General features: G+C 38.9%; 1 protein-coding gene across 1 annotated transcript; it reads right to left on the minus strand.

Annotated features, from left to right (window-relative positions):
• Positions 1-1,955: 1,955 nt before the first annotated feature.
• On the minus strand, positions 1,956-23,267 carry slc25a36a (solute carrier family 25 member 36a). The gene is made up of 7 exons (XM_037788276.1): positions 22,826-23,267; positions 19,867-20,031; positions 17,526-17,603; positions 13,224-13,324; positions 6,865-6,931; positions 6,431-6,720; positions 1,956-5,202 (listed from the first exon to the last, which is right to left on the minus strand). The coding sequence occupies exons 1-7, from the start codon at positions 22,864-22,866 to the stop codon at positions 5,009-5,011; spliced, it is 936 nt and encodes a 311-aa protein (XP_037644204.1). The 5' UTR covers positions 22,867-23,267; the 3' UTR covers positions 1,956-5,008.
• Positions 23,268-23,552: the final 285 nt, after the last annotated feature.

Here is a 23,552-nt window from a genome sequence, read left to right on the forward strand (position 1 = left end):
CATAAGTACAGCAGTGTGCCAATTGTAGTGCAAATAGTGCAAGAGTACTGAATATAGTAGTGTATATTATAGTGTATGATACAGTAGTGTAATGCAATAGTATAATAGTGATATAGCTGTATAATGACAATGATAATACAAAAAGATGTAAGAAATTATATGAGAAGATATAATAATAATAATAATAATAATAATTATTATTATTATTATTATTATTATCATAATTATAATTATGATAATAATTATTATAATAATATAGGTGTAGTATAGGTTAATACAACAACAATAATAATAATAATAATACTAATGATGGTACTATATATATAATATGAATGAAAGATACAGTTTTCAGCAGTCAAGTACTCAGGTGAGTATGTAAAAAATGTAAACTACACAAACAATAACAATACAAATAGCATCAGTGCCATGGCTTACATAGCCAGTGATATTCACTTAAACAGATACACTTCACTCAGCACTTACACTTAAATGGACACTTCAACTTTATTCACTTCCTATACTGAAACTTTAACTTCTTTCAAAACTTTCTTTTTAACTACCATAATCGATTTATTTCAGTAACTGTACTTCTACTTTGTTTTACCACCATTCTTTACTCTCAGTAAAAAAAGCCATTTTCACAGTTACTACTCTCTCTAGGATTCCGACAGGACTTGAAGGCATCATCATCATCCCCATGCTTTATTCCTCTGCTCTTGTTCTTGTGCACATCCCAGATTATTTATCACCAAACAAATCAGCATGGTTGTTAAGTGGGAGTCAATTTAGATACATAACCACAAGATCAATGGAGTGATCTGCTGTAATACCTGAAGTTCAGGGTGTTTTGTTTACGTAAAACAGAGCAAGACTGATTGATTTGCATCGAGTTGTAATAGGTGTGTGTGCTGTTTGTGCTGACCCAAACAGCTGCACTAAGAGATCAATACAAACTCGTGTTTTATAGACACTTTTTTAATATAAGTCACTGAGTCCAACAACGTCATGTATGATGATGGATTATTCCAATATCCATCTACCCACATTCATTGATTAACTCTGCTGCAGGTATTACACGTGCATTAGAGACAACTAAATAGAAATCGATGCTTCTATTGGCCTCCAATGTTTGAGCATGAAAATGACCATGTGTGTGTGTGTGTGTGTGTGTGTTTATGTTTGTGTGTGTGTGCGTGTGCGTGTGCGTGTGTGTGTGTGTGTGTGTAATCTTGTTTAATTGATTGACATTTTCATTGACATTTTTCAATTCTGACATTTTTAATTGCAATTTATGGAGTGAAAACAGAAATCAGTGAATTCAGTAAATTGAACTTGTTATCTGGTCAATTCTCTCAGGAGCTATCTGGCTCCTCCTGGTGATGATAGAAGGTAAATACAAACAGTTAGTAGACTTCTTTCCCCATCTATACTCTTCATACTTCAATTTCAATATTTGTAGTTAATCTTAAACATTTGTAAAATAATAACACTGATGCACATTTCTGTACAGCTTTTATCAATTCTTGTGATTTATAAAATAGAAATTGGTACCCATACAGCACAAGAGGTGCACTATCATACTTTGCTTCTCCCTTTATTACGTGTGAACAGTATATTTTTGTGTACGTGTGTATTTATTTTACTATGTATAAGAGCATCTGTAACACTAAAATGTCCTTAGGGATGACACAAACTCAAATATAGAAAGAATGGGAAATTAGAGTTTTTGAGCTTCTTCATTCAAAATGAGACTATTATAGTAAATAGTTATGATAAATACTTTCTAATATTCCCACTGAAATGAGCCTATTATTACTATGCGGTCAAATATTGTAATTTTTCAATCATTAATTATCTTAACATTCAAAGAAGAGTGACCTCTTTTTAACTCAAACAATGATAGCTCTACAATAACATACCTAAATAAACAGATAAAGAAAAAAAAGGGGATATAATTTTAGTTGCAAGTGGATTTTTATTTACTTTTGTGTTTAAAAAACAAACAAACAAAAATACATCAACGATTGAGCTGACAAAAACCAATCTTCCAGGTTTCATTCAACCCTGCATGAGGCAGCATCCTGTCCAAGCATACAGGACAAAGATATGGAATTGCATACAAACGCTGAAACGAGAGGTACAAAATAAAGTGAAATGTTTGCACTGTTTGTCCAGTTGTCTTCACATTTTGGTAATTTGACCTCATGTATTGCTGCAATGGAGCCAAAAGACATAAAAGCGATTAGTGTTTTACAGGAAAACATGGACGTTAAAATGAGTCAGCAAGTTTTTTTTTCCAAGCACCGACAGCAACTATGGGCTAGCAACATGTCAATGGAGACTTGGAAATCAATAACTATTACACGTTACAACACAGGCTTCGGTTTGCCTCTGAAATGAGGTTGCAACAAGGGGGGAAAATGAGAGCGTTCAAGAGCAGCACGCATGAACGCACCAGATTCACTGTAATTGGTGAAATAAACACAATACTTTTGTTTCAACATGGAAACTGTGAAGACTTTATCATTTCCATGTGGAGAATGAGTGTGCACCGAGACCACAGCGGCTGCTAAGAGAGGGCTTTTCTATGCTCAGAAGTTTTAAATGTCATGTAAAAGGATGTTTTGATTATTAATAATATAAAAGTTGTTAAGGTCAAATTTGATAAGGTGCTTTGATTTAATTTGAAACAAACTTGTGTACCAAATTTTCCCAAAAGATTCTTTATGTATGCTACTGTATATTGAACTGATCGTTTAAAAAGTAGTAAATTGACTGTTTTTACCAACAACCCTCTTCAGTAACAGATAGCATTTTCTTTGTTTTCAATAATCCCAACTCTGTTCGGTGTTGTAAAAAGATAATTCCAGTTGTTGAACTCTCACATTTAAATACTTCCATCTTCAAATTCAAAACATTTTGCTAAGAGAACCTAAACTCTGACAGAGAGTAATGAACGATGTAAACATTACCAATGAAACATCCAAACTTTGCAAAATGGAACACTTTTTATGAACGCGGTAAAACGACTAACCAACCAACCGACGCTGCGGCACAAATGCTCACGTTAAAGTATTTGTCCTGCAGCATTTGTTAGCCTTAGTGTTAGCACAGAAAAATGACGGCTTACAGCAACATACACATAAACTCACAGTTTATACTGTAAGAAAAAAATCAGTCAAGCAATATCAATATTCATGTCAACAGTCAATGTCAAACAAGGTTAAATTGCACAAAAATGAAATTGCAAATGCAAACTACAGCATGATGGGCCTAAGAACATAAACAATAAATGATATGCATATACAGTATCTATATTATATACACACATTTGGACATCCTTCACAACTACTGAGAACTCTAAACTGTACAATATATCTGCTATAAGAACAGTTGCGCAAAATACCATTTTGATATACAGTAATACTATTTTTTTCTTTTACAATGTACAAGTTCAAACTGTCCACACAATAAAATGCAAAGCACAAGCCCGAAAAGGCCACAAAAGTGCATGTTATCAGGTCAGTTGGAAGCCACTGGAAGGAAGGACAGGCATTGAGAGTGGGAATGAAAGCTGCCAGTATGGAGCTTTTCCACACTCCCAACCACAGTGTCTTGCAAGATTAATAGTTAGTGGAGGGAAATCTGGAGTAGATAGTAATTAGACATGCAGGCACACATGACCGCAGATGCACAAACACATTCTTGAACATGGTTAGATCATCATGGTGAAGGTGACCAACATGTTAGACGCACACACACACACACACTCTCACACACACACACACACACACACACACACACACATAGGTTATGATGTGATAATGAAAGTCCTTCAACATTCTCCCACTCCCAACATTTCCCCACACCATCACATTATATTCAAGTAGTGGCACTCCAATAGTAGATAAGTCTCGGTAACTTTTTGGACAATCACACTTCACATCTCAAAAAAAAAAAAAGGACACGTTGGTCTCATGTTTTCACACAAGATTTTTAAAGTCCTGAGCGGTGACTGGGTTGCAGGCAGAAGTTGGCCCTTGTATACCAATCTTATTTTGGTTTTAAAAAAGAGAAACACAGAAGGTCAACTTCGCCCGCAGCGTGTCACCACCAGGCACCGAGTTATAGAGGAATAAAACACTGAATGTCAGCTTTTCAACCTACTCTATATAAACACAAGCTGGTTTCTGGGGCATGACTGACAGGCCGTCACAAGCTCATCATTGTATTTTCTTGTGTGGTCGGTTAGCACACTTAGATCTCTATGAACTTCAGGCCATTGTGGGGGGGGGGATGTTCAGAGGGGAATGCTTGAAGCAACACTTTCTGTAGTGCAAAGCTGTGCGGTTCAGTTGACTTCAAAACAGACTGATGTCTTAGTTTCAACTTCCTTCTGACATTCTGCTTTTAAATTAACATTCCTGTCATCTGATGGTACAGTAGTCTCACAGCACTGAAGCAACATCAGTGCAGACAAATAGTGCCAAGTAGAGTGAAATTGATCTACATTTAATTCTCATCTCTCCTGTCAAAATCAGTTGCCTCCAAGCATTCCCCCTTTTAACAATATGATCTCTATCCGACAGTGACAAAGGCCGTTTTTCACTCTTCACACAAAACTAAAACCCTTTCCGTTAAGGCCACTGAGTTGTGCTTAAAATCTTTTCCTTCAGGAGGTACCGTTAGTTTAACAGGTGCCAAACTCTTTCTGTGTCTTTCCTGTCAGTGCCTCCTTTCTCTCGCTCTTCTGTGAACTGTAGCGCCCTCTATCTGTTCAATCTGATAAAGGGAACTGGAGGTGATGATGCTGATATGGTAACAAAGGGCTTTCCTCCCTCCTATTTCTTCATCTTTTGTCCGTTCTTCCTCTTCTGGTCCATTAGAGTATTTTTCGGTTTTCCTTTGGTCTTCATTTTGACATTTTGTCCTTGCGCTCCCTCGCCAAACAGCTTCCTTCTCAGTCATTTGCTCCCTCTTTAAACAGGAAGGAGACACAGCTGGTGGGCTAACGGCCGAACAGGTAGATCACCACTTCGTAGGTGCACATCATGATGGCGGTGTTGGGGATCTGTCTGACGAGGTGGGTGGTTAGGCCGCGGTACAGCGCCCGGTATCCCTCCTCCCTGGGTACCGTCAGCAGCGTTTGGAAGAAAGAGCGATACTTGCTGCCTTCCTCTCGTAGCCGTGTGCGGATCACCTCTGCGATTTGAGAGTAGAGGAAGAAAAATTGTGTTAAATACACCACTGGCCACTCGTTGTTCTGGTCAGACTTTAAGTGTTGTGATGTCTCCTCTAGAGCTACATTTCCATATCTGACAATCTCAAGAAAACTTACTGTTATAAGCTATTTTATTGATCCATCTTTTGTTACACAAACTGTCCCTCAATCTGCCTAATCCTGACCTACTGACAAGAAGATGCAAGAGATATTGTTTTTTTCCCAGAATGACTTTGGACAATCCTAACAGAAAACATCTGAACTGTTGTATTCAGCTGAGGGCTGTACGTAGGTGGAGAATGAGAGTGATATTTATAGCATAAGTGGACCATGTTATTTTCCAATAAGAAAAAGTGAGTCACGGCCTCACTGAGAATGTAACATGTCGCAATGTTTTCTCCCCGTAAAACTACAAATTATTGTTTTTGCACTTATGTTTGTGAACAAATTAAAACAAACAAAACATAACGTGTTAACTGATGAACTTTAAAAGGTGCTGGGGGCGTGCCAACTACTGTTGGTAATACACTGACTATGCATAAGTACCTCATAAGTACTATCCCTTTAAGACAAAGACATGAGAGTGTCAAGTATAAGGATAAGTCTTGTGATATTCTAATTGGGTTTTTTTCCCCACAAAACCCATGACAAGACCAAATTTAACAATGGTTTGATTCCACTAACAAGTATTGCCCATGTAATCAAAGCCGATATAGCTTTTCCCTTTTTTTTTTTTTTTTTTTCTTTTTTTTAAAGGTGCTAATTGCAGGATTGGGAGCATTTCTATCGCCTCCACACGGCTCTCAACATGGCGACAGCTGTGCTGGCGGCTAGCGGCTAACAGTGAAAACAACGGCAACAATGCTGACAGAGCTAACTGTGTTAACCTGAGAGGGAACTGGAGGGTAGGGGCTAAGCTTCTGCAACCACTATATCTTTACATAGCAAATAGTTATTAGAAGTTATATTAATGCTCTGGATATCGTATAGAGCACCTTTAAAGGTTTATGCCTTCAGTAGGAACCAGTGGGTTTGGGGCTGAGTGCCACAGACAGACTGGTGAAGTCAGAAAGTATTGAGATATGGACTAACACATTGTTGGTTTTGGTCTTTTTTCATGGGATTTGTTGACAATAACAAAAATATTGAATATTTTATCCTTTGAAAAAAATAAAATAAAAAAAGAAGCTGAGTGAGACAGAAGGTTACCATGAGGGTAGGCGATGGAGGTGGCACAGGTCTTGGAGGTGGCCGCTGCGAGCATCATGCCCACAAAGTCTGAGGCATCCTTGACAGACTCTTCCTCTTCGTCCATGCTGGCGTGGGCCTTGGACTCCAGCAGTTTACGTTTGATGCTCTCGTAGATGACAAAATGGATGACAGTCTCAGAGATGCCGGCGTACGAGGCCGACATGCCCCTGTAGAAACCTCGCAGGCCGTCCATCTGGTACACCCGCCGCACGCACTCAAATGCATTCATTCGCCGCTGGCCCCGGGTTCTGTAATCACACAGAGACTTTTAATCTAAGCTCTAACAATTTAATTTCATTATCATTATCATTATTATAGGAAAATCAATGAGTCATACAACCCATCCCACTGCAGCTTCTAGACTGATGACATAAAGGTTTGAGCTTCCTCACCTGGTTTCCAGCTGCAGACGGGTCTTAATCAGCCAGATGGGATTGGTGGCTGTGATGGCGGTGAACCCTGGGGATTTCAGAGAAGGACAGAGGTTCAGACAGATGCAAAGACATTTGGAAGAACACAATCTAATCAGCTATATTACATATTCTATACTGCACAAGGACAATGAGAAAAGCACTTCACCAAACAGGATCAACTCGCTTCAGTTCACTTTTCTATGAGATATATCAATACTCTCATAGAAATGATTGTATAGATGATTTGAATCAATGTCCGTATTAATTCAATCTTTTTTTGAGATTCAGTTACAGACAAAAATGCATTTTTTTTTCATTTTCACATATTGATCCTCTTCATGTGAAATGCTACACAGGTGTATGTAAACATCAGCTCTCTTCCTGAAGTATCTTAACTAACAACAGTGCATGAAGGCAGCAGCTGTGAGTGCTTTCTTTTTTTTTTTTCATTTATCATCTTAAAGAAATATAATATCTAACTGAAATCACTGGGAAATGAGGCCAAGCAGCAAAGTCATTTTAGGCCTTTGAGTGTGGCAGATTGTTATTATACTGCAGTCTGATTCATTTCTTTGAAATGCTAATGAGAGCTCTTGTGTTTCTAATAAAAATCGTTTGCGAGCATACGGAGGTGATCTGTTTTTTTAATATCATTACTTTCAATGTGCTTTGAAATACACACAAAAGTATCAACCTTTTTTTACAAATAAAAATCTGCCATTCCACATCTTTAAGTCACAACACAGAAGGTTTGATTTTTAGTTTTGACATCGCTCTAAATTTTCTCTCATTGTCGGTTCAGCAATATGAATGTGCCCCCTTTATTAGTCGACGAGTGAACATCTTTAGGTTTATTCTGTAACATTTAACCAACCAGTAGTTGACTGGTTAGACACTAGAAACAGGCTGTTGGCCTGATACTAGCACAACTACAACAGCACAGAGGAATAAAATGGTGTCTGGAGGAGATTCTTCAATTATTCAGCAGGACTAAAGTGGAAAGTCTCTGACGTGAAATTTAGTGAAGACTTTAGCTTCTAATGGGGGTGGGCAACCTTGTTGTATATGTCCATCTGCCTTCACAGCCAATCTTAACGTTAGCTTAGTTGAAACTGGGGTCACCGAAAATGCATTAAAAATGCACTTCTATGAATATATATCAAGCAGATGCGAGTGTGTGCATGTGCTTGTTTGAGCTATTAATAGGGGATGTTACTTTAACTGTTTTTGGGGGGGGGGGGTTTAAATAGGAACGCTATGCAATATAAAGTAATATAAAGTCTGATATGTAGGGTGTGAAGCTAACTAATGAGCACTTTGTGTCATTATGAAATGACAGAGAGCGATAAAACGTGGCCATTTGCAGAAAACAGCTAAGACGAGGGCAAGTCTAGAAAGAGACCTCAGACTCATCTAGCAGTGTATCAATGCAACACAGCCCTACGTTAAGGCAACGGCGTGAAGAAGAGAGGAAGACACAGGTCTGTTGAAGAGAAGAAGAGAAGAAAACAAAAAGAGGAAGAAGAAAAAAGAGGGAAGTAGAAGGAAGTAGCGTCTATGGCGTGTACTCACGAGGGAGGGGCAAAGCTCCTCCAGCTCCTCCCCGCTGCAGCTAGTAGCCTGCAGATATGGGGGGCACAGATGGCGGGGGTCTCCCACCCAATCACGCAGGGGTGAAAGCTTTACAGTAAAGCCCTAAAATAGACACAGGCTTTTCTGTACCACAGTCACACACAAGCAGCAGTCACATCCACCCCAACCCCACCAAACCACCCACCCTATCCCACTGGTACTGTACAGGGAGTTGGAGAAGAGATGGGAGGTGAAGGACTCCCCATCTTTCTCCAAACTCTAAGCCCCATCCCCTTTAATTTACTCTTATACGTAGAGTTACATTTCTTTTACAATGTATCCCTCCCTTTACTCAACTAGATTAAAGAAAAATGTTGACTGAACAGAAGCCAACCCAATCCAAAACTCCAGCTCCATCTCACCAGAGCGAGGTAAAACACAAAGTACAAACATAAAGGCAGAATATTAAATTGAAGATGTATTCTTCATAATCATTGTGCCATTATCAGTTAATAATCTACATTTTAGAGGACTAATTAAATCAAAATGCTTACTGAAATATGGTAGAAAAATAAAGAGAGGCAGGTGGAAATGCTAACCTTGTCGGTGTGTGTATAACAGACTCCAAGCGGTGGTGGACAATGAATGGTTTTATGAATATGTGATGACAAAAGGATGAAGTGGTTGATCATAGTAAAGTGGATCAATCAGGTGGAACAATGACTGCAAATTCAAATGCCTCTCTGGGCCAAACCTCATTCTGGAAAAACTGGGATGAATTTAAAAATAACATTAAGGTGTCCTTGAATGTGGAGAAAAATGTGTCTCCAGAGAGCCAGCCTGCTTCTAGAAAAACACATCAAATAACTCCTGAAGGACTTATTGAATCCACTTCAATGTCACACTAAAGGACACTGGAAATGGCAACGTCAGAGGACAACATTTTGTGAATATTCAGTAAGTCTCAATATTTATTGTAAAATAAACCGCTTAACGTTCATAACTGCGCTCATTATAATGGAGAGGCCTATTCAATGTAGCTGTTTTTATTATGACAATTCAACTCTTGGTTTGAATGGTTTTAGTTGAATTTGTTGTTTGTCCTTCAATGTTTATCACTAATGTTTTTCTATTAATAACTGATATGTGTAAAAAATATCTGCACATGAAAGATTTATCACATTTTTTTCCTTTGAACCATTAAATCAAAATGTCTCGATGTAGATTTTTCACAACATAGAACGTACTTAATAACTTCAGAAATATTTCTGGTAATGGAAGTGAACCACACTTGCCTACTTTAGATAACCAATGAAGATACATACAGGCTAACTAGTCCTTGAGCTGAGCCAATGTGAAGAGGGGCACGCCGCTGCATGTTTGCATATGACCCTTCAATAGGCGCATAATCCCTGTGCGGTTTCTCCACAGCAGTTTGACCTACATTCAGCGAAGGCAAATATGCTTTAGATTAACTGCTGGAAGAAAAAAATAAGTCCAAGGGAAGAAGTGGGACTAGCCTCCTTTCTCCGAGTGCAATTCACACCAGGAAGGTCATGACTCCACAATGCTACCTTATAAAACTGGAAGCAATTATCCCGACATCGGGGTCAAATTTGGCTGTTCAGTCATTGAGGCTTTCTTTAGCTCTGCTATTTGCCAGTGCTGCCAAGACTGACTATGGAATATGTGCACATGAAAGACAGAGACAGTAAGTCTATCTGTGCAGTAACAGACATTTGTACTGTATAGTACAACTACACAGATATTCAATTCAAGGTACTATGAATAAATTAATGCAACTGCCATGGTGATGAAGATGTGTGCAACATGAAGAAGAAAATACTTTACTCTCTAGGGATGGGTATCGTTTTGATTTTATCAATACTACTACTCTTATTGGTTCTTTTTCATTACTAAATACTTGTTTTTTAAAAAAATAAATAATTATATATATGTAAATTCAGAACAGGATTAGAATGTATTTATATTTAAAATATAACTAATGTTGTTTCTTGAGCAGCAACAGCAATGTTTACAACAGCAAAGTCACTATATAAAGTCAATAATATTTCACTGTAAACATGTCAATAAAATAAATACTATGTGAAGTTAATAAAGAATGAAAAACAGTTAGCAGTTAGACTACATAAAGACAGTTTTTGTTTTAGCTGGTTTGTAACAATTCGGTATTAGCCAAGCTAGATGACAGAGAGCAGAGCAGACGCTGCAGCGTGATAATAAATTACACCAAAACATTAAAAAGTACAAATAAAAGAACCGGTAATGTCGGAGCTTATCAATACTCCTGTCATTAATAATTTAGCCCCCGGAGGCCCGTTTAATACCAGGTTTCGGTACGCATCCCTACTATTCTCCAAGCGTAATGACCAAAAAGTCACCGACTCTTCTATATGTTGTGTTAAAGTTTGCCCAACTCCATTACATGTCTGTGCCTTCACAGCATCTTGTCCACATTCAAGTAATAATTTGTGTTTTTTAAACTGGTGCCAGTACTGTTGGGGTTAAACTGTGAAGGCAAATGCTCTTCAATAAATAAATCTAAAAAGAGGAAGTCATGTCGAAATAGTGCCAGCCTTTTGGATGATGCACTGATACCGATTCTCCTTGAAAAGAAATGACTGAGGCACTAATGGTGTTGATGGATGATGATAAAAGACAAAATGGAGCACATCAATTACAACCTTCTGTAGCAGTGACAAGGTTAGCATTTCTTTTGTGCTGACAACATAAAATCCACAGAAGTGGTTGTTATTACTTTACCTTTACTATGTTGATGGAACAAGGCAACAGGCTAAGGGGAAGGGGGAGTTGTGTGTCAAGACTAAGCAATAACAAATCCTTATAATAAAGAACCTAAAACTACAAACCAGCAGCAAACACACTGCCTTAAGCAATGGTAATATCATTACAAATGAATAACCATTATGAACTTTCTAATATTCATAAAAATCACCATGGTTTTCATCATACCAGTGTAAAGAAATGGGGTGCTACCTGACGTGTCCGCACGAGTGCCAGGGGCCCCGGTTGACCTTTGGGGGCCGTGCTCTCTCCTCTATATACACACAGAGCAAAGAAGGGGGCCCAGACCACACTGTTTAAGTAACAACTGGGATGTTAAGCCATTTTACAGAGTCCTCTGGAGAGGCCTCAAAAATTAAAGAATAAAAAGAGGGAAAAGGGGCAAGGAGGAATTAAAAAAATAATGGAGTACATGGGGGGGGACAAAGGGGCTAGGAGAGGAGGAAAGCACAACCTAAACTTTGAGGATCATGTGGTTTACTTCTTTGTCAAACAGCTAAAAATATATACAGCAGTAGATGTAAAATGCCAGCAGTGGCAAATTATAGCCTGATTGTCTATTGTCTGTATATTAAGGATTTGTCTCCTCAACTGTATGTGGGCTGGCAAGGCCACCATGATCCAAGATCCTGTGTTATCTGGGTAGATGTTTGGGTTTAGAGAAAGGAAATGCTCAGGTAAAACCTGGTGAGAGGAAGTAGTAGATGTTCTATGTGGCTGGTATGGATACAAGGTAGGGCTGCTGCACAATTAATCGGATATTATTCTTGATCACGATTTTGACTTCACAGATAAACACAATTAAATGAACATATCGACTGTGATGTTGGCGTTTTAAAATACGTGCTCTGCTCAGAAAACTGTGCTGCATATCAAATCAAGCGCTTCCTAAGCTAGAGCCAGCCACCAGGGGGCGATCAAGATGTTTTAGCTTCGCTTTTGGGGAGCTGTTATGCTGCTATGTATGCACCCTGCAGCTGCAACCTGTGAAAAACTTTCCTGAATGTTGTGGTGGCAGTCCAGAGTAGAAGAGTAATATTTTGGGTAAAAAGTTTTGGTACACTTTGATTTATATTTTGCTTCTAAGAGATGCACTGTGAATTAGCATCAGTCTTATTTTGATGCAAATATTTGTACATTAGCAGGAATGTAGAACAACATGGAAGTGAAAGCAGTGCTCTGTTAAATTAAATGTGAAAGTGTAATAAAAATATTTTGTCCCTAAAATCAATGAGTAATTGTGATAAGTAATCGTGATCTCAATATTGATCAAAATAATCATGATTATCATTTTAGCCATAATCGTGCAGCCCTATTTCAAGGTGCTTTTTTGAACCATTTTTATCAAATGCCAGATGGGAAATTAACTCTTTACTTTGAAAGTACAGTGTTTATAACACGTATAAATGTATCTTTCATGGCTTGGTTTCAAAGTAAACTAAGTGAGGACGTTTCCACCACAATCAGTCAGTTTGATCCTGAGAGTCTTAAATTGTGCTTTCTGATAAACCCCCTATTGTTTATATTTCATATTTCTACACATGAAACAGCTATGCCTACTAATAACATTTATCATTAGCTAGCTTTGGCATGCTTTAGGTATTCACAAGCTTTTAAATTTGTGAAAATCCCACCATCCCACACATGTATATGGAGAGGGGGAAAAGAGGAGGGGGTGAAGTGAAACTCTGGGATACTTCAAATTGTGAAAATGATGAAAAGATAAAGTAAAATAAAAATCTGTCTGATGAAGACAAACTGAATAATTATTTAACATGTTTTTATATATATATATATATATATATATATATATATATAAAACCCATCAGTGATTTACACTGCCCAGGCAGACTGACAGACAGACAAACAGGCAGAGATAACACTCAGCGACAGACAGTGACAAACAGACAGAAGGGAGGGGGAGAAGGAGCCATCTTTACCTGCCAGCCCAGCCGACACCATGTGCACTTGGGTAGAGTCTGGCTCCAGCACGCCATTCAGCTTCTCCTTGGCTGTTGAATAGGCCGCAAAGTAGATCGCCCTGTTGCACATAATCATGAGGAAAAAGACAGAGGTTAGTAAGATGTTAAAAACACTGGTTAAATTGACCAAGAAGGATTAACTACTGTTGTGTACTCTAGTGAGGAAATAGTGGGAAAAAAACAATGCTTTTCCTCAAAGAGTGCTGCAGGAATGAGTCCTAAAACCTGGAAATGAGTTAGCATTTTAGCACTTCAGGTTCCTTCGTCTCAAAGTCAATGGGTTTTTAGTTAATTGCCTGAAATAAGGTCTGCGGTTAACACAAGCTTAACAGATTTTAAAGTTTTTTTCTACGATAAAATACGTCAGTAAATATCCCACCCGTGAATTTTGAGGCCTTAACGTGTCTTAAAAAAGGTGGTTGCAAACAAGTGGCTTAACGAGACTACTAAACACCATCACGCCGACTTGTCCGCTTTTGCTCATACGACTGTGGTGTAGTTTTTTTATAGCCAAACGTTAGCTTTTTACTTCTGACGATTGCATTCACGCTTCAAAAATCATAAAAGTGTCCATTTGTTAAGATTATCTTGCTGAACAAAACGTGTAAGTATTATAAATGTTTGTTTGCCGCAGAACTTATTTTCTGCTATAATCCAAAACCCATTGGAAAAATCCCATTGGCTTTTTGTCGAGGGAACCCAGGGGGATGCTAACTTTTGGGTTGGCCTCCACTAATATGTCATCCCTGGAGCACTCAATTAGCTTCTTCAGTAACACTGAATTAATTACTGTGTATTGCTAACAATGTAACACTGATCAAAATTATAAATTTGCAATAAAAACATAATGATGAGCATTCAGGAATTCAATTGCACTATAAAAGATAACTGACTGGAACCATGAGTTCAGTAAATTAAAATCACAAATACACACAAACACAGACAAATTGTATTATTAAGTTAACTGCATTAAATATGGAAACGTTATTTAAATTGCCTGAATGCAATGGAGCTAGGCCAAGCTAATATGTAGTCAAAATGCAAGCCACTGAAAGAAGTTTATCTCTGCCTGAGTGTGTGCATCTCAATCTCATAGCGCGCTTTAGTAGCAGATTTATCTCCCATGATTCTAGCCGCTCCTCACTAAATAAAACGACAGGATTTAGTCAACATTTCTGCTGAGTGGAATTAAACCAAATGACCTTCCGTCTCTGCCCTCTTTCTGAATCGAGAGCATGCACGCACAACATAACTCTGCTCTGCAGATGAGGGATGAATTATGTGAGTGGGTCTGAATGTGTATGTGCATCTCTCATACGTAATGAGTGATGCTGCTTGTTATGTGTGTGTGTGTGTGTGTGTGTGTGTGTGTGTGTGTGTGTGTTGCTAATGAACGCCAGCAGCGAGCCCAGTGGACTGCGCCCTCATTAGAATCAGAAGATTTTTTTTTAGCTTCGCAGCGTCAGAGTGCTGTTTCCTAATTATAACAGGAGAGAATAACTCCGTAGCCCAGCAACGCAGACCTCCCCTTGTTTACAAATGCATCTGCAATGTATCTGTTATTTCGTTAAATTATACTGCATTTCAATCTTAAGCTTTACCTAAATCAGACTGAAATATTACATCTTACGTTGCCATATATCTTCAAAATTGGAATCTTTTTGCTGTATCTATAAAAAAACATGCAGACATTGATGGCGGCATGTTGATCATGTTAAGTATCTTCTTAAAAGAATCAATTCGATTTTTCTGCCTGCAGCTGAAGACTGAAGTGAGGAATTTGGATGCTCTGAATAATGAGTCATGATTTAAAGTGTTAATTGTGAAAATTATTGAAAAAAAAGGCAACATTTTCCTTTTCATGTGCCAGTGGAGCCATAAAAATAGTGTCTTTACTGTGTTTAAGTGATATATTACAGCTGAAAAAATTAAAACTGAAATTAATTTAGGTTAAATTTTATTTTATTAGCTTTTTTTCCCAGGCAATATCGTTTCAGTTTAGTTTTTATTTTTCACTGCTCATTTTCGTTTTCGTTTTAGTTAACTATAATAACCCTGATTCACACAGCCTGGAAAGATTTATCTCAATTTGGTACTACATATAAATATTTTTGATAGGGAATATTACGCTTCAAACGGTTAATAAAACTGCCCATAAGGCAGCCAGAAATCTCATATGTTGCCATTGAGTTCATCAGGCTCACTACTTATGTAACAATATCTTCCTATAGCACAGTTTGCCATAGCTGTCATGACCAGGAAACAAGCTGCCATTTCCACAGCTGGACAACTCGCCTACGGGACTGACACACATACACACACCCACCCAAGGGCATTTTTCACCCCTCAGAGAGTCTGAGCCAGACCGAGCGAGACAGCATATACAGTGCAGGACCCAGAGGACAGAACAGTTCTGATTTAATATAGGTAAAGAATGACAAACATATCAAAAGAGGAAGAGACAGATAATAAGAGTAAAAGATGACCCCAATAGAGAGACAGAGACTACAACGAACCAACGGGAAGAGGACAACAATGGCCATGTGATGCAGCAGTAGCTAGGGAGAACTAGACAGGTCAGGGAGGGGACGGACAGACACAAACACAACTCTCTCAATACAGGAACTCCATTGTGATAATACACAACAACATCAACAGTCACATGGCGAAAGTGTCACAGCTGGCTGGCCAGCGCCTGCTGTTGTTGATGTTTCATTCAGACTTTGATTGACTGAGTTCAGACTGTTATGCAACCCTAACCAGCCAAGCTAAGAGAGCGGGAACCTACTCATTTCCTGTAGGATTTGAAGCACAGATTTACATTGCATTTCTGTGAGTTTAACTTCATGCATGACTGTATTTGTGGCCTGCTGTTATTGCTGCCAACATAAGCTCTGAATAAGCGCAAAGCTTGAAAAAATGAATAGAATATCTAGCAGAAGCAAATACATTCCTCAACAAAAATGTGTGTCCAGGTTTGATGTAAATGACGCAGAAATGCTTTTATTCTCCGATAACAGGTAGAGCTAGTGCTGATAACAGTGGTTCATTCTGAAGGTTTCCTATAAACATCAAATATTGTGGCGACCTACTCTGATATGTTGGTTATCAGATATGCAAATACATCATTCTCTACATTTTTATAGGTCAGTAGTCAACCAAAGAAAATCTTGATTGACTGAAATACTACCTACTTTTCAATCAATCGATTGGTCAGAGGGGGGGGGGAATATCTGCATATTATCTCTAGATTAACTAAATATTAAATATTATATTAAATATTTTTAAAACAGGCAATTATTTTATACTTAAATTATAAAAACAGACACAAAGCTGACCAGCGTGCAACTGCCCATATTCATAGGATTTCAGAAAATAGTCAACTGTCAGTTGTTGTATCAACTACAGTTATATTTCAAACAAAACGATTAGGGTATTTATTACACCAAACATATTGAAATTAGGGATGGGTCATGATTTTTTGAATAGTCATTAAATTATAAAAAATCAACTAGTTTATCTCTCCCCACGGAGCAGCTGCTGTGGAGGACTAGTTCCCAGTGATTATCGGATTGTATTTTTGCTTGGAAAGCACATCCCTAATTGAAATATGCCAATTCTGATATATTCACACTCAAAGCCTATCAAGAAGTCCGCACTGCCCAACCCACAAAAATATGCGATAATCAACCACCCGACCCGCAAACAGCCAACTTTATGCATTATAGTAGAATAATTGTTAGTCCTGACAATTACTTTATCAGGATTGAAAACTGAGACAGGGACAGAAACTGAGTGCCACGGCTCTACTCTGAGCTCTTCCTGCATGCTGGGAGCTACTACAGCTGTCCAGAAGGCTCTCTTTCTTCCACGCCCACAGTAGTGGGGAGATCTCGGCTAAATAAACAGACAAATTGTTCCAAACGGTGTTCTTGTTATTGTTGAATGGCAATTAAACAAGAAACCCTACATTAAAGACATGGACTAAGTTTCTCTCTCTTTCTCACACACACACACACACACACACGTCCCTCCCGCCCCTGAAAATGATAGGTTAAGAAGCGTTTTTCTCCTAATGAAAGTAACACCAGAGATTGTCCAACCAATGAGAATTGGGTCAGACTAAAGAGCATATCAACCAACCAATTGATCAACCGACCAGCCCTACATTTTTGTGGTATTGCTTAGGACATTAGGTACTAGGTAGGAGAAGCAACATGCACCACACCCAGAATATTGTCGTTATAATACTGTACATACCTGGAAGGTGCCACACCCACAAGATTGGGTCCAAGTCCTCTGAAGAGTGAACGGGGTCCCTCTCTCTCTAGAATTAACCTGCAAAGAGAGATTGAGATTTCAATTCCATCATAATACAGAGAAAACATACAGTATATTTGACATCCATGTAAAATGCTTTATATAAATGTATACCACTGGGCGAATAACCATGTGACTGGAGAGTAACTTGCACCCTCTGCTCAAGTTAAATGCTTTTATTTTTAAAGAGAGTTAGATGAGACGATTGATACCACTCATTGTCTGTATGCTAAATATGAAACAAATGCCAGTATCTGATTAGCTTAGTTTAGCTCAATGACTGGAAACAGTTTCTGTATAAAGGCTGGCACTAGCTTCATATTTATCGTGCAGGCACAAGATTGTATCAATCTTCTGATCTCACCATTGTATGTAAAAAAAACAAAACCTTGCTGTCTGATCACAGAAAAAATACAGAGCTAATACTTCATATTAATGTTTTATAGGGCACGATGGGAAACATAAAGGAAAAGTCCCTAAGTGTCCTAAAATTGGACCAGCAAATTATAAAGTTTTAGGCAATCTGCCAGGACCTGACACTCAATACAGCCTGACATTATACACAGGGTCACTGTCAACAGACCCAAAATAAATGAAATGGCAGGTGTCCTCGCTCTGGTGGTGTTTATAGTGGTGTTATCATGACGGCTCACATGTTCATTGTCTGGTTGTCACCTGAGTTCAAAGATTGTTCGTCGCTCTCCAACCTAACCCAGAAACCTCATTCAGAATGAGCACGGCTTATGGCTGACCTTCATTCATCGCCCGTTTTCACATAATCTGTGATGCAAAGTGCATTCAAAGAAAAGCCATCCTGGGAAGAAATAAGAGACCTTTGGGCTAGATAATAAACTGGTCCTTTGGGGTTGATTACATTCTCTAGACTTCCGGCCCATACAATTAAAAAAACAAGACATAGCCCCGATCTTTCGTGGAGCAGCCATGTAGCAGTATTTTGTTCAGCTTGAGGGTTTGTGGGCTGTGCATTCCTACCCTGGCTATGATGTTTTGCCAACTTCAGACAACAGAAAAAGGATTTACAGTATACAGAATCTCCTCAAGAGTAAATGCCACAGAGCTCGGAGTGACAGTGCTCTCCACAGTCACAAAACTTAAATCATTAGCAAACATGTTCTGCTCTAAAATGGAACAAAGCCTGCACCCGTTGGCCCACTTTGACTCGTGTGTTTCTTTTTCCTTTCCTTGCCATGCTACTCTTCCCTCTTCTGCTACACTCTGTATCATGTAATGGAGGTGTACAGTTTATGCTTGTGGCTGTTTCTCTCAATGACAACACACACAAAGTTTGTCCAAGATTCCTAGTTTTCAAAATAATTCATACAGGCATTTGACTGTGGAAACTTCCACACACACCGCAGCTTGTGCATTATGCAATGTGTTGAACACTCTGTGTCATACTCAGTGACAGTCATGGTCATAGGTTGCCAGAGAACAAGAGTAGAGCGCTGTAGCTACGTTGAACATTTACTTTAACACCGTTAATCCCTCCGTGACCAACGTTAATTACAAGTATCCAGCCACACTGGCTTTCAGTAGCTTCTAAATAAATATCTAACCAATATTGCGTTGCCCTACTACACTCTCACTTCCTATCTTTCTGGTAATTTTCCACTGGCTAGTGAGAAGAGGGATGACATATCATGTGGCCCAAAAAAGGAAATTCTTTTGTGCATTTCTTGCATTGGTTACCTAGTAGTTGGTTAGGAAAAGTACCGAAAAACACTCTCACAGCTTTAAGGTCAAAATGAGGCTTAAAATGATGTACTCTGTCTTTCATTACGGTGATGTAACTGTCCGTCTCCTGGAGCATTCAAGGTGTCATGTTGAGGCAAATAATTGTCCTCTTAAAGCACATTTGTTCTTAGGAAGTAGTGTGAAAGGATGTAGTGCAAAATAAGAGTCAATGTAAACTCATGGGAAGTTTACAATGATACAGGACATACAAAGAACCTGTTTCATTATCACTGTGGATTCACTTAAGAGTACCATAGACTAAATCTGCGTCTTTTGGTCATAGGCCGCCAACTGACATTGATGTTTGCTATGACGACAAACACAGAGTGTGTGTTTCACAGCTCTGACTGACTGATTACAAAACTTACCAGGACTTCCATTTATATCTTTCAGACCTTCCTCCTTCAGAATCGGTTGGTAAAAGTATCCTGTAGCTAATCAAAACTAACCTTGGTGGGTCCTTTTTCTAAATTATCCCTAAAAGAGTACAGTTAGTACAATAAACATTTCGCGTAATTGTCCTTACTTGAGACAGTGCAGAGGCCCTGGTGGAGCGACACGGGCCACACTGGTTCCATTGACGGTGTTGAGCTGGACTTCAGAGATGTAGAGAGTGATGGACGAGGACTGAAGTCTGGTCTTCACAACCTCCAGAGGACAAGTCAAAATTGCGCCCACTGTGCCACCACATCTAGAAGAGAGCAGGGAAAGGGTTGAGGATGAAAGGGTGAAGAGACAAAGGGGATGGTGGAAAAAAGGGACAGAAAGGAGAAAAACAGTGAGAAAAACACAACGCTGTGCTTAAGCATTCACATCGGTCAAACAAGAGAAGGTCAGATCAAAATAATGATATGTAAATAACTACAAAATCATCACATATCCTATATAGCACTTGTATTGTGTTTTAATTTTTGCTAATTTAAGTCATCATATAAAGCTTCTTTGAGTATCTTAAAAAGCGCTCAATACAATGTATTATGATTATAATATTTGGACCAAGTCATATCTATTTTTACTCTGCCAGTTTTCTTGTTTAAACCATCCTCTAATACTTATCTCCCTAATCACTGGTAACACAATCTGTTATTCCCTTTGGAACTAAAATTATCTAGGAGCAGGCACACATCCACACACCATGACCTGGTGTTGTGATATGCAAGATAATGCAACGTGCAAGTTGTCAGCTAAGAGTGTATGACTGGTTTCATGATGCAGTTCAGCTCAACCATGGCTCAGTATGACTGTAAAAAAATTGCTGACTTTTTCCATTTGACAAGGCCAGATTGAGTTGTCATGTAAAATTAGACTGTTGTTTAGCTGGCTCACTGAACTCAAGCACACATACACACCGTGACTAAAAACATTACCGCTTACAAATAGAAGCGAAGACATTTGTGATCTTGTTGCTTAGACATTGACCTCTACTCTGACTGAAGCCATCAGCATGTAAACAAACTAAAGGCAATTTAATCACAATCAATTCCCTCCTCCTTATTAAATATCATTGCGTTATACATTTCATTTGTATGGTATAAATTAGTACTTTATTCTTATGAGCCCAAGGCTACCAGGCCTCATCTCAAAACAATATTCTGTCCCCGGCATGCCATACGTGCACGTTCGCTGATCATCTCTGCTTTCATCAAAGGCTTGGTGCTTTCAACAAAAGGATTTTGTAGACAAAGCTTCACAATCAAACCACCACAAAGCTGGAAAGTGCTTGTTGACTACCGTAGTGACAAACCGTATGAATGCTCTACTGACCGGGCTAAGTGAATACTAGCTGTAGCCCTACAGTGGTGTATGTGGACATCTTGGCTGATAGCAGTGAATTCCTCTAACTGCTGGCTCTTTTGAGCTACACCAGCTATATTTACTTTTCAAAAGAGCGACCTACATTCATGCTCACAGGCAGCCGTGACCCTTGGCCTACTTTCTGGGCCATGCTGTCTGCTGCATGTGTGTGTGTGTCTCACAGTGGCAGTGGGAGGAAGCACTGTGCTTAGGCCTCCAGCTCAGGTTTTTTGGGGAAAGCAAAACTGAATTTGCTTATTCAAGATAGCAATGTGTCTTGTGTCATTCTCCGATTTTAAATCCCTGAAAAGAGAGATAACAGAGGACTTGTGGTGTGATGAGATTACCATATTTGAATGTCAATGGTTTGGTGCGGAGATGAAAGCAGAGGCAACAGACTAAGAGAAACTGAAGACAATGGATTCAAATAAGTGGGAGACATACTGTCAATAAACTGCAAAATTCTACATCTCTGTGTTGACATTTTCTTTGATGAACAAGTTGTTGGGCCTGTCTACAGAGTTGTGAATGGGAATCGTTGCTCAACTTTTGTATGGGTCACCTGTTTAACCTAAAGTTTAACCTACTTTTGTGGCCTCATTTAGTAGTTTGCAAAAGATCCACAGAAACAGCACAACACTTCAATTTTTACACCCTAAAACCTACACCTACATTTTGGACAGTTGCGCAATACCAAAAAGGATGATGATAGTTTTGAGGAACAAATATTATCAGATGGATGTTTGCAGGGTAATGCTCTGCTGTATCTGGGGGAGAGGGTCCTTGACATGGAAATGTATAGGAACCCTGAAAATTAAGTTAGCCTACAGGAGTTGTAATTTTAACAGTTGTTAATATGCATAAATAAAGAAACAAAATAATGCAGAAGCTAATTTAATTGACTCTACATACACAGACCTGTAACTGGCCTTTGGTTTCATTCATCTAATTACTCTCTCAGGTTCTTAAAAGGCTAAATCTCTGGAGAAAATGAGCAGCACTGCTGTGGCTGCTGCAGAACTAACATCAAGTTATCCAGAGAGAGCAGCAGCGAGCCCGGAAATAGATTGATTTCGCCTTCGAAATAAAAGCGTAAAAATATTGTCACTAATAGAATAAGTGTATTTACAAGCACACAACGCCAGAATTTTTTTTTTTAATATACTCGGTGGTATACCCGAAGCCTACTACATCTACTTTACCTGTTTTACATCTACTTTACCTGGTTTTTTTGCTTTATAACTGTGTGTTTTACCTGTTATATGTTTTATCTGCCTCCTTTAGTCTTGTCAAGTATTTGATTTAAAGCACTGACCAGAAATGTGAATCTCGTTGTATTTAATACAATGACAATAACGCTTTCTATTCTATTCTATTCTATTCTAAGCCACACATAAACTCAAACTCATTGTGTCACATTTGTGTTAATAGGTTTCTGTTCAAACGGTCTTATTTTGAAATGTTGACAGGAAGTTGAGTTTAAACCAACGGTTTTTTGACACAGACGTGCACACACCTGACAGGGTTTGTAGCACATGCACGCGCTGCATTGACAAAACGGCTAATAACCATCATAACTAATTAGCTAGCTAACATTACATAACGTAGACGATGAGTCATGTTTGAATGCTGCCTGAGACTATTAATTTAAATCTCCAATATCTAAATAGAAATGCGTAGTCTTGACTTACCCTCCAGCGAACAAATGAACCAGTGTGTCCCTTTGGCTCATTATTTAGCAAGCCGTTGCCAAGCAGCGCACCTTTGGAGCTGCGGCAGAGGGTCAAACACCTTTCCCCGTTGTTATCTGCCTCCGAGAGGATGTCGATGGGCAAATGTCGTCGATGATGATGATGAACCAGCGGTGGGGCGAGTCTGCGGTGATTCACACTGCAGTGGGCCGACACAAACCCCCCTTTGGCTCAGGTTTCTCCTCTCACACGCAGATATAGCTTCGTATCTTCGCTCACCAAGGCTAACTAACTACAGAATAAATATCTCAGCTCTCTAACAAACGGTTTTATGGCACATCCACAAGGTTTGTCTGGATTGTCTCCTCTGTTTCATCGCTGCAGAAGCAAGAGGTGAAGGAGGCAGAGCTCATAGTATTTACAGTACAATCATAGGCTGCGGAAACACACGCTGCTATTGGTCCAGCTGGCCTCATGACGTCACGCCGTCACCGCCTTGGCCATGCACTGTTCACATGCTCCAACATTGAATGAATCAGAAAATCTTACTCAACCCATCTTTTTAGGTGTGACACAGTTTGTTTGGCTTGAAAGTATTTGGACAAAACCGGTTTGTTTTTTTTGCTGTGCTTGTCTCATTGAGGTCAACACTTTATAGACTGCACATATATACATATTACATATTATATTATACATCCTATATACAACTTTATAGACTGCACATATG

The sequence above is a fragment of the Sebastes umbrosus genome, chromosome 12, assembly GCF_015220745.1.
Source record: "Sebastes umbrosus isolate fSebUmb1 chromosome 12, fSebUmb1.pri, whole genome shotgun sequence".
NCBI classification, from domain to species: Eukaryota; Metazoa; Chordata; class Actinopteri; order Perciformes; family Sebastidae; genus Sebastes; species Sebastes umbrosus.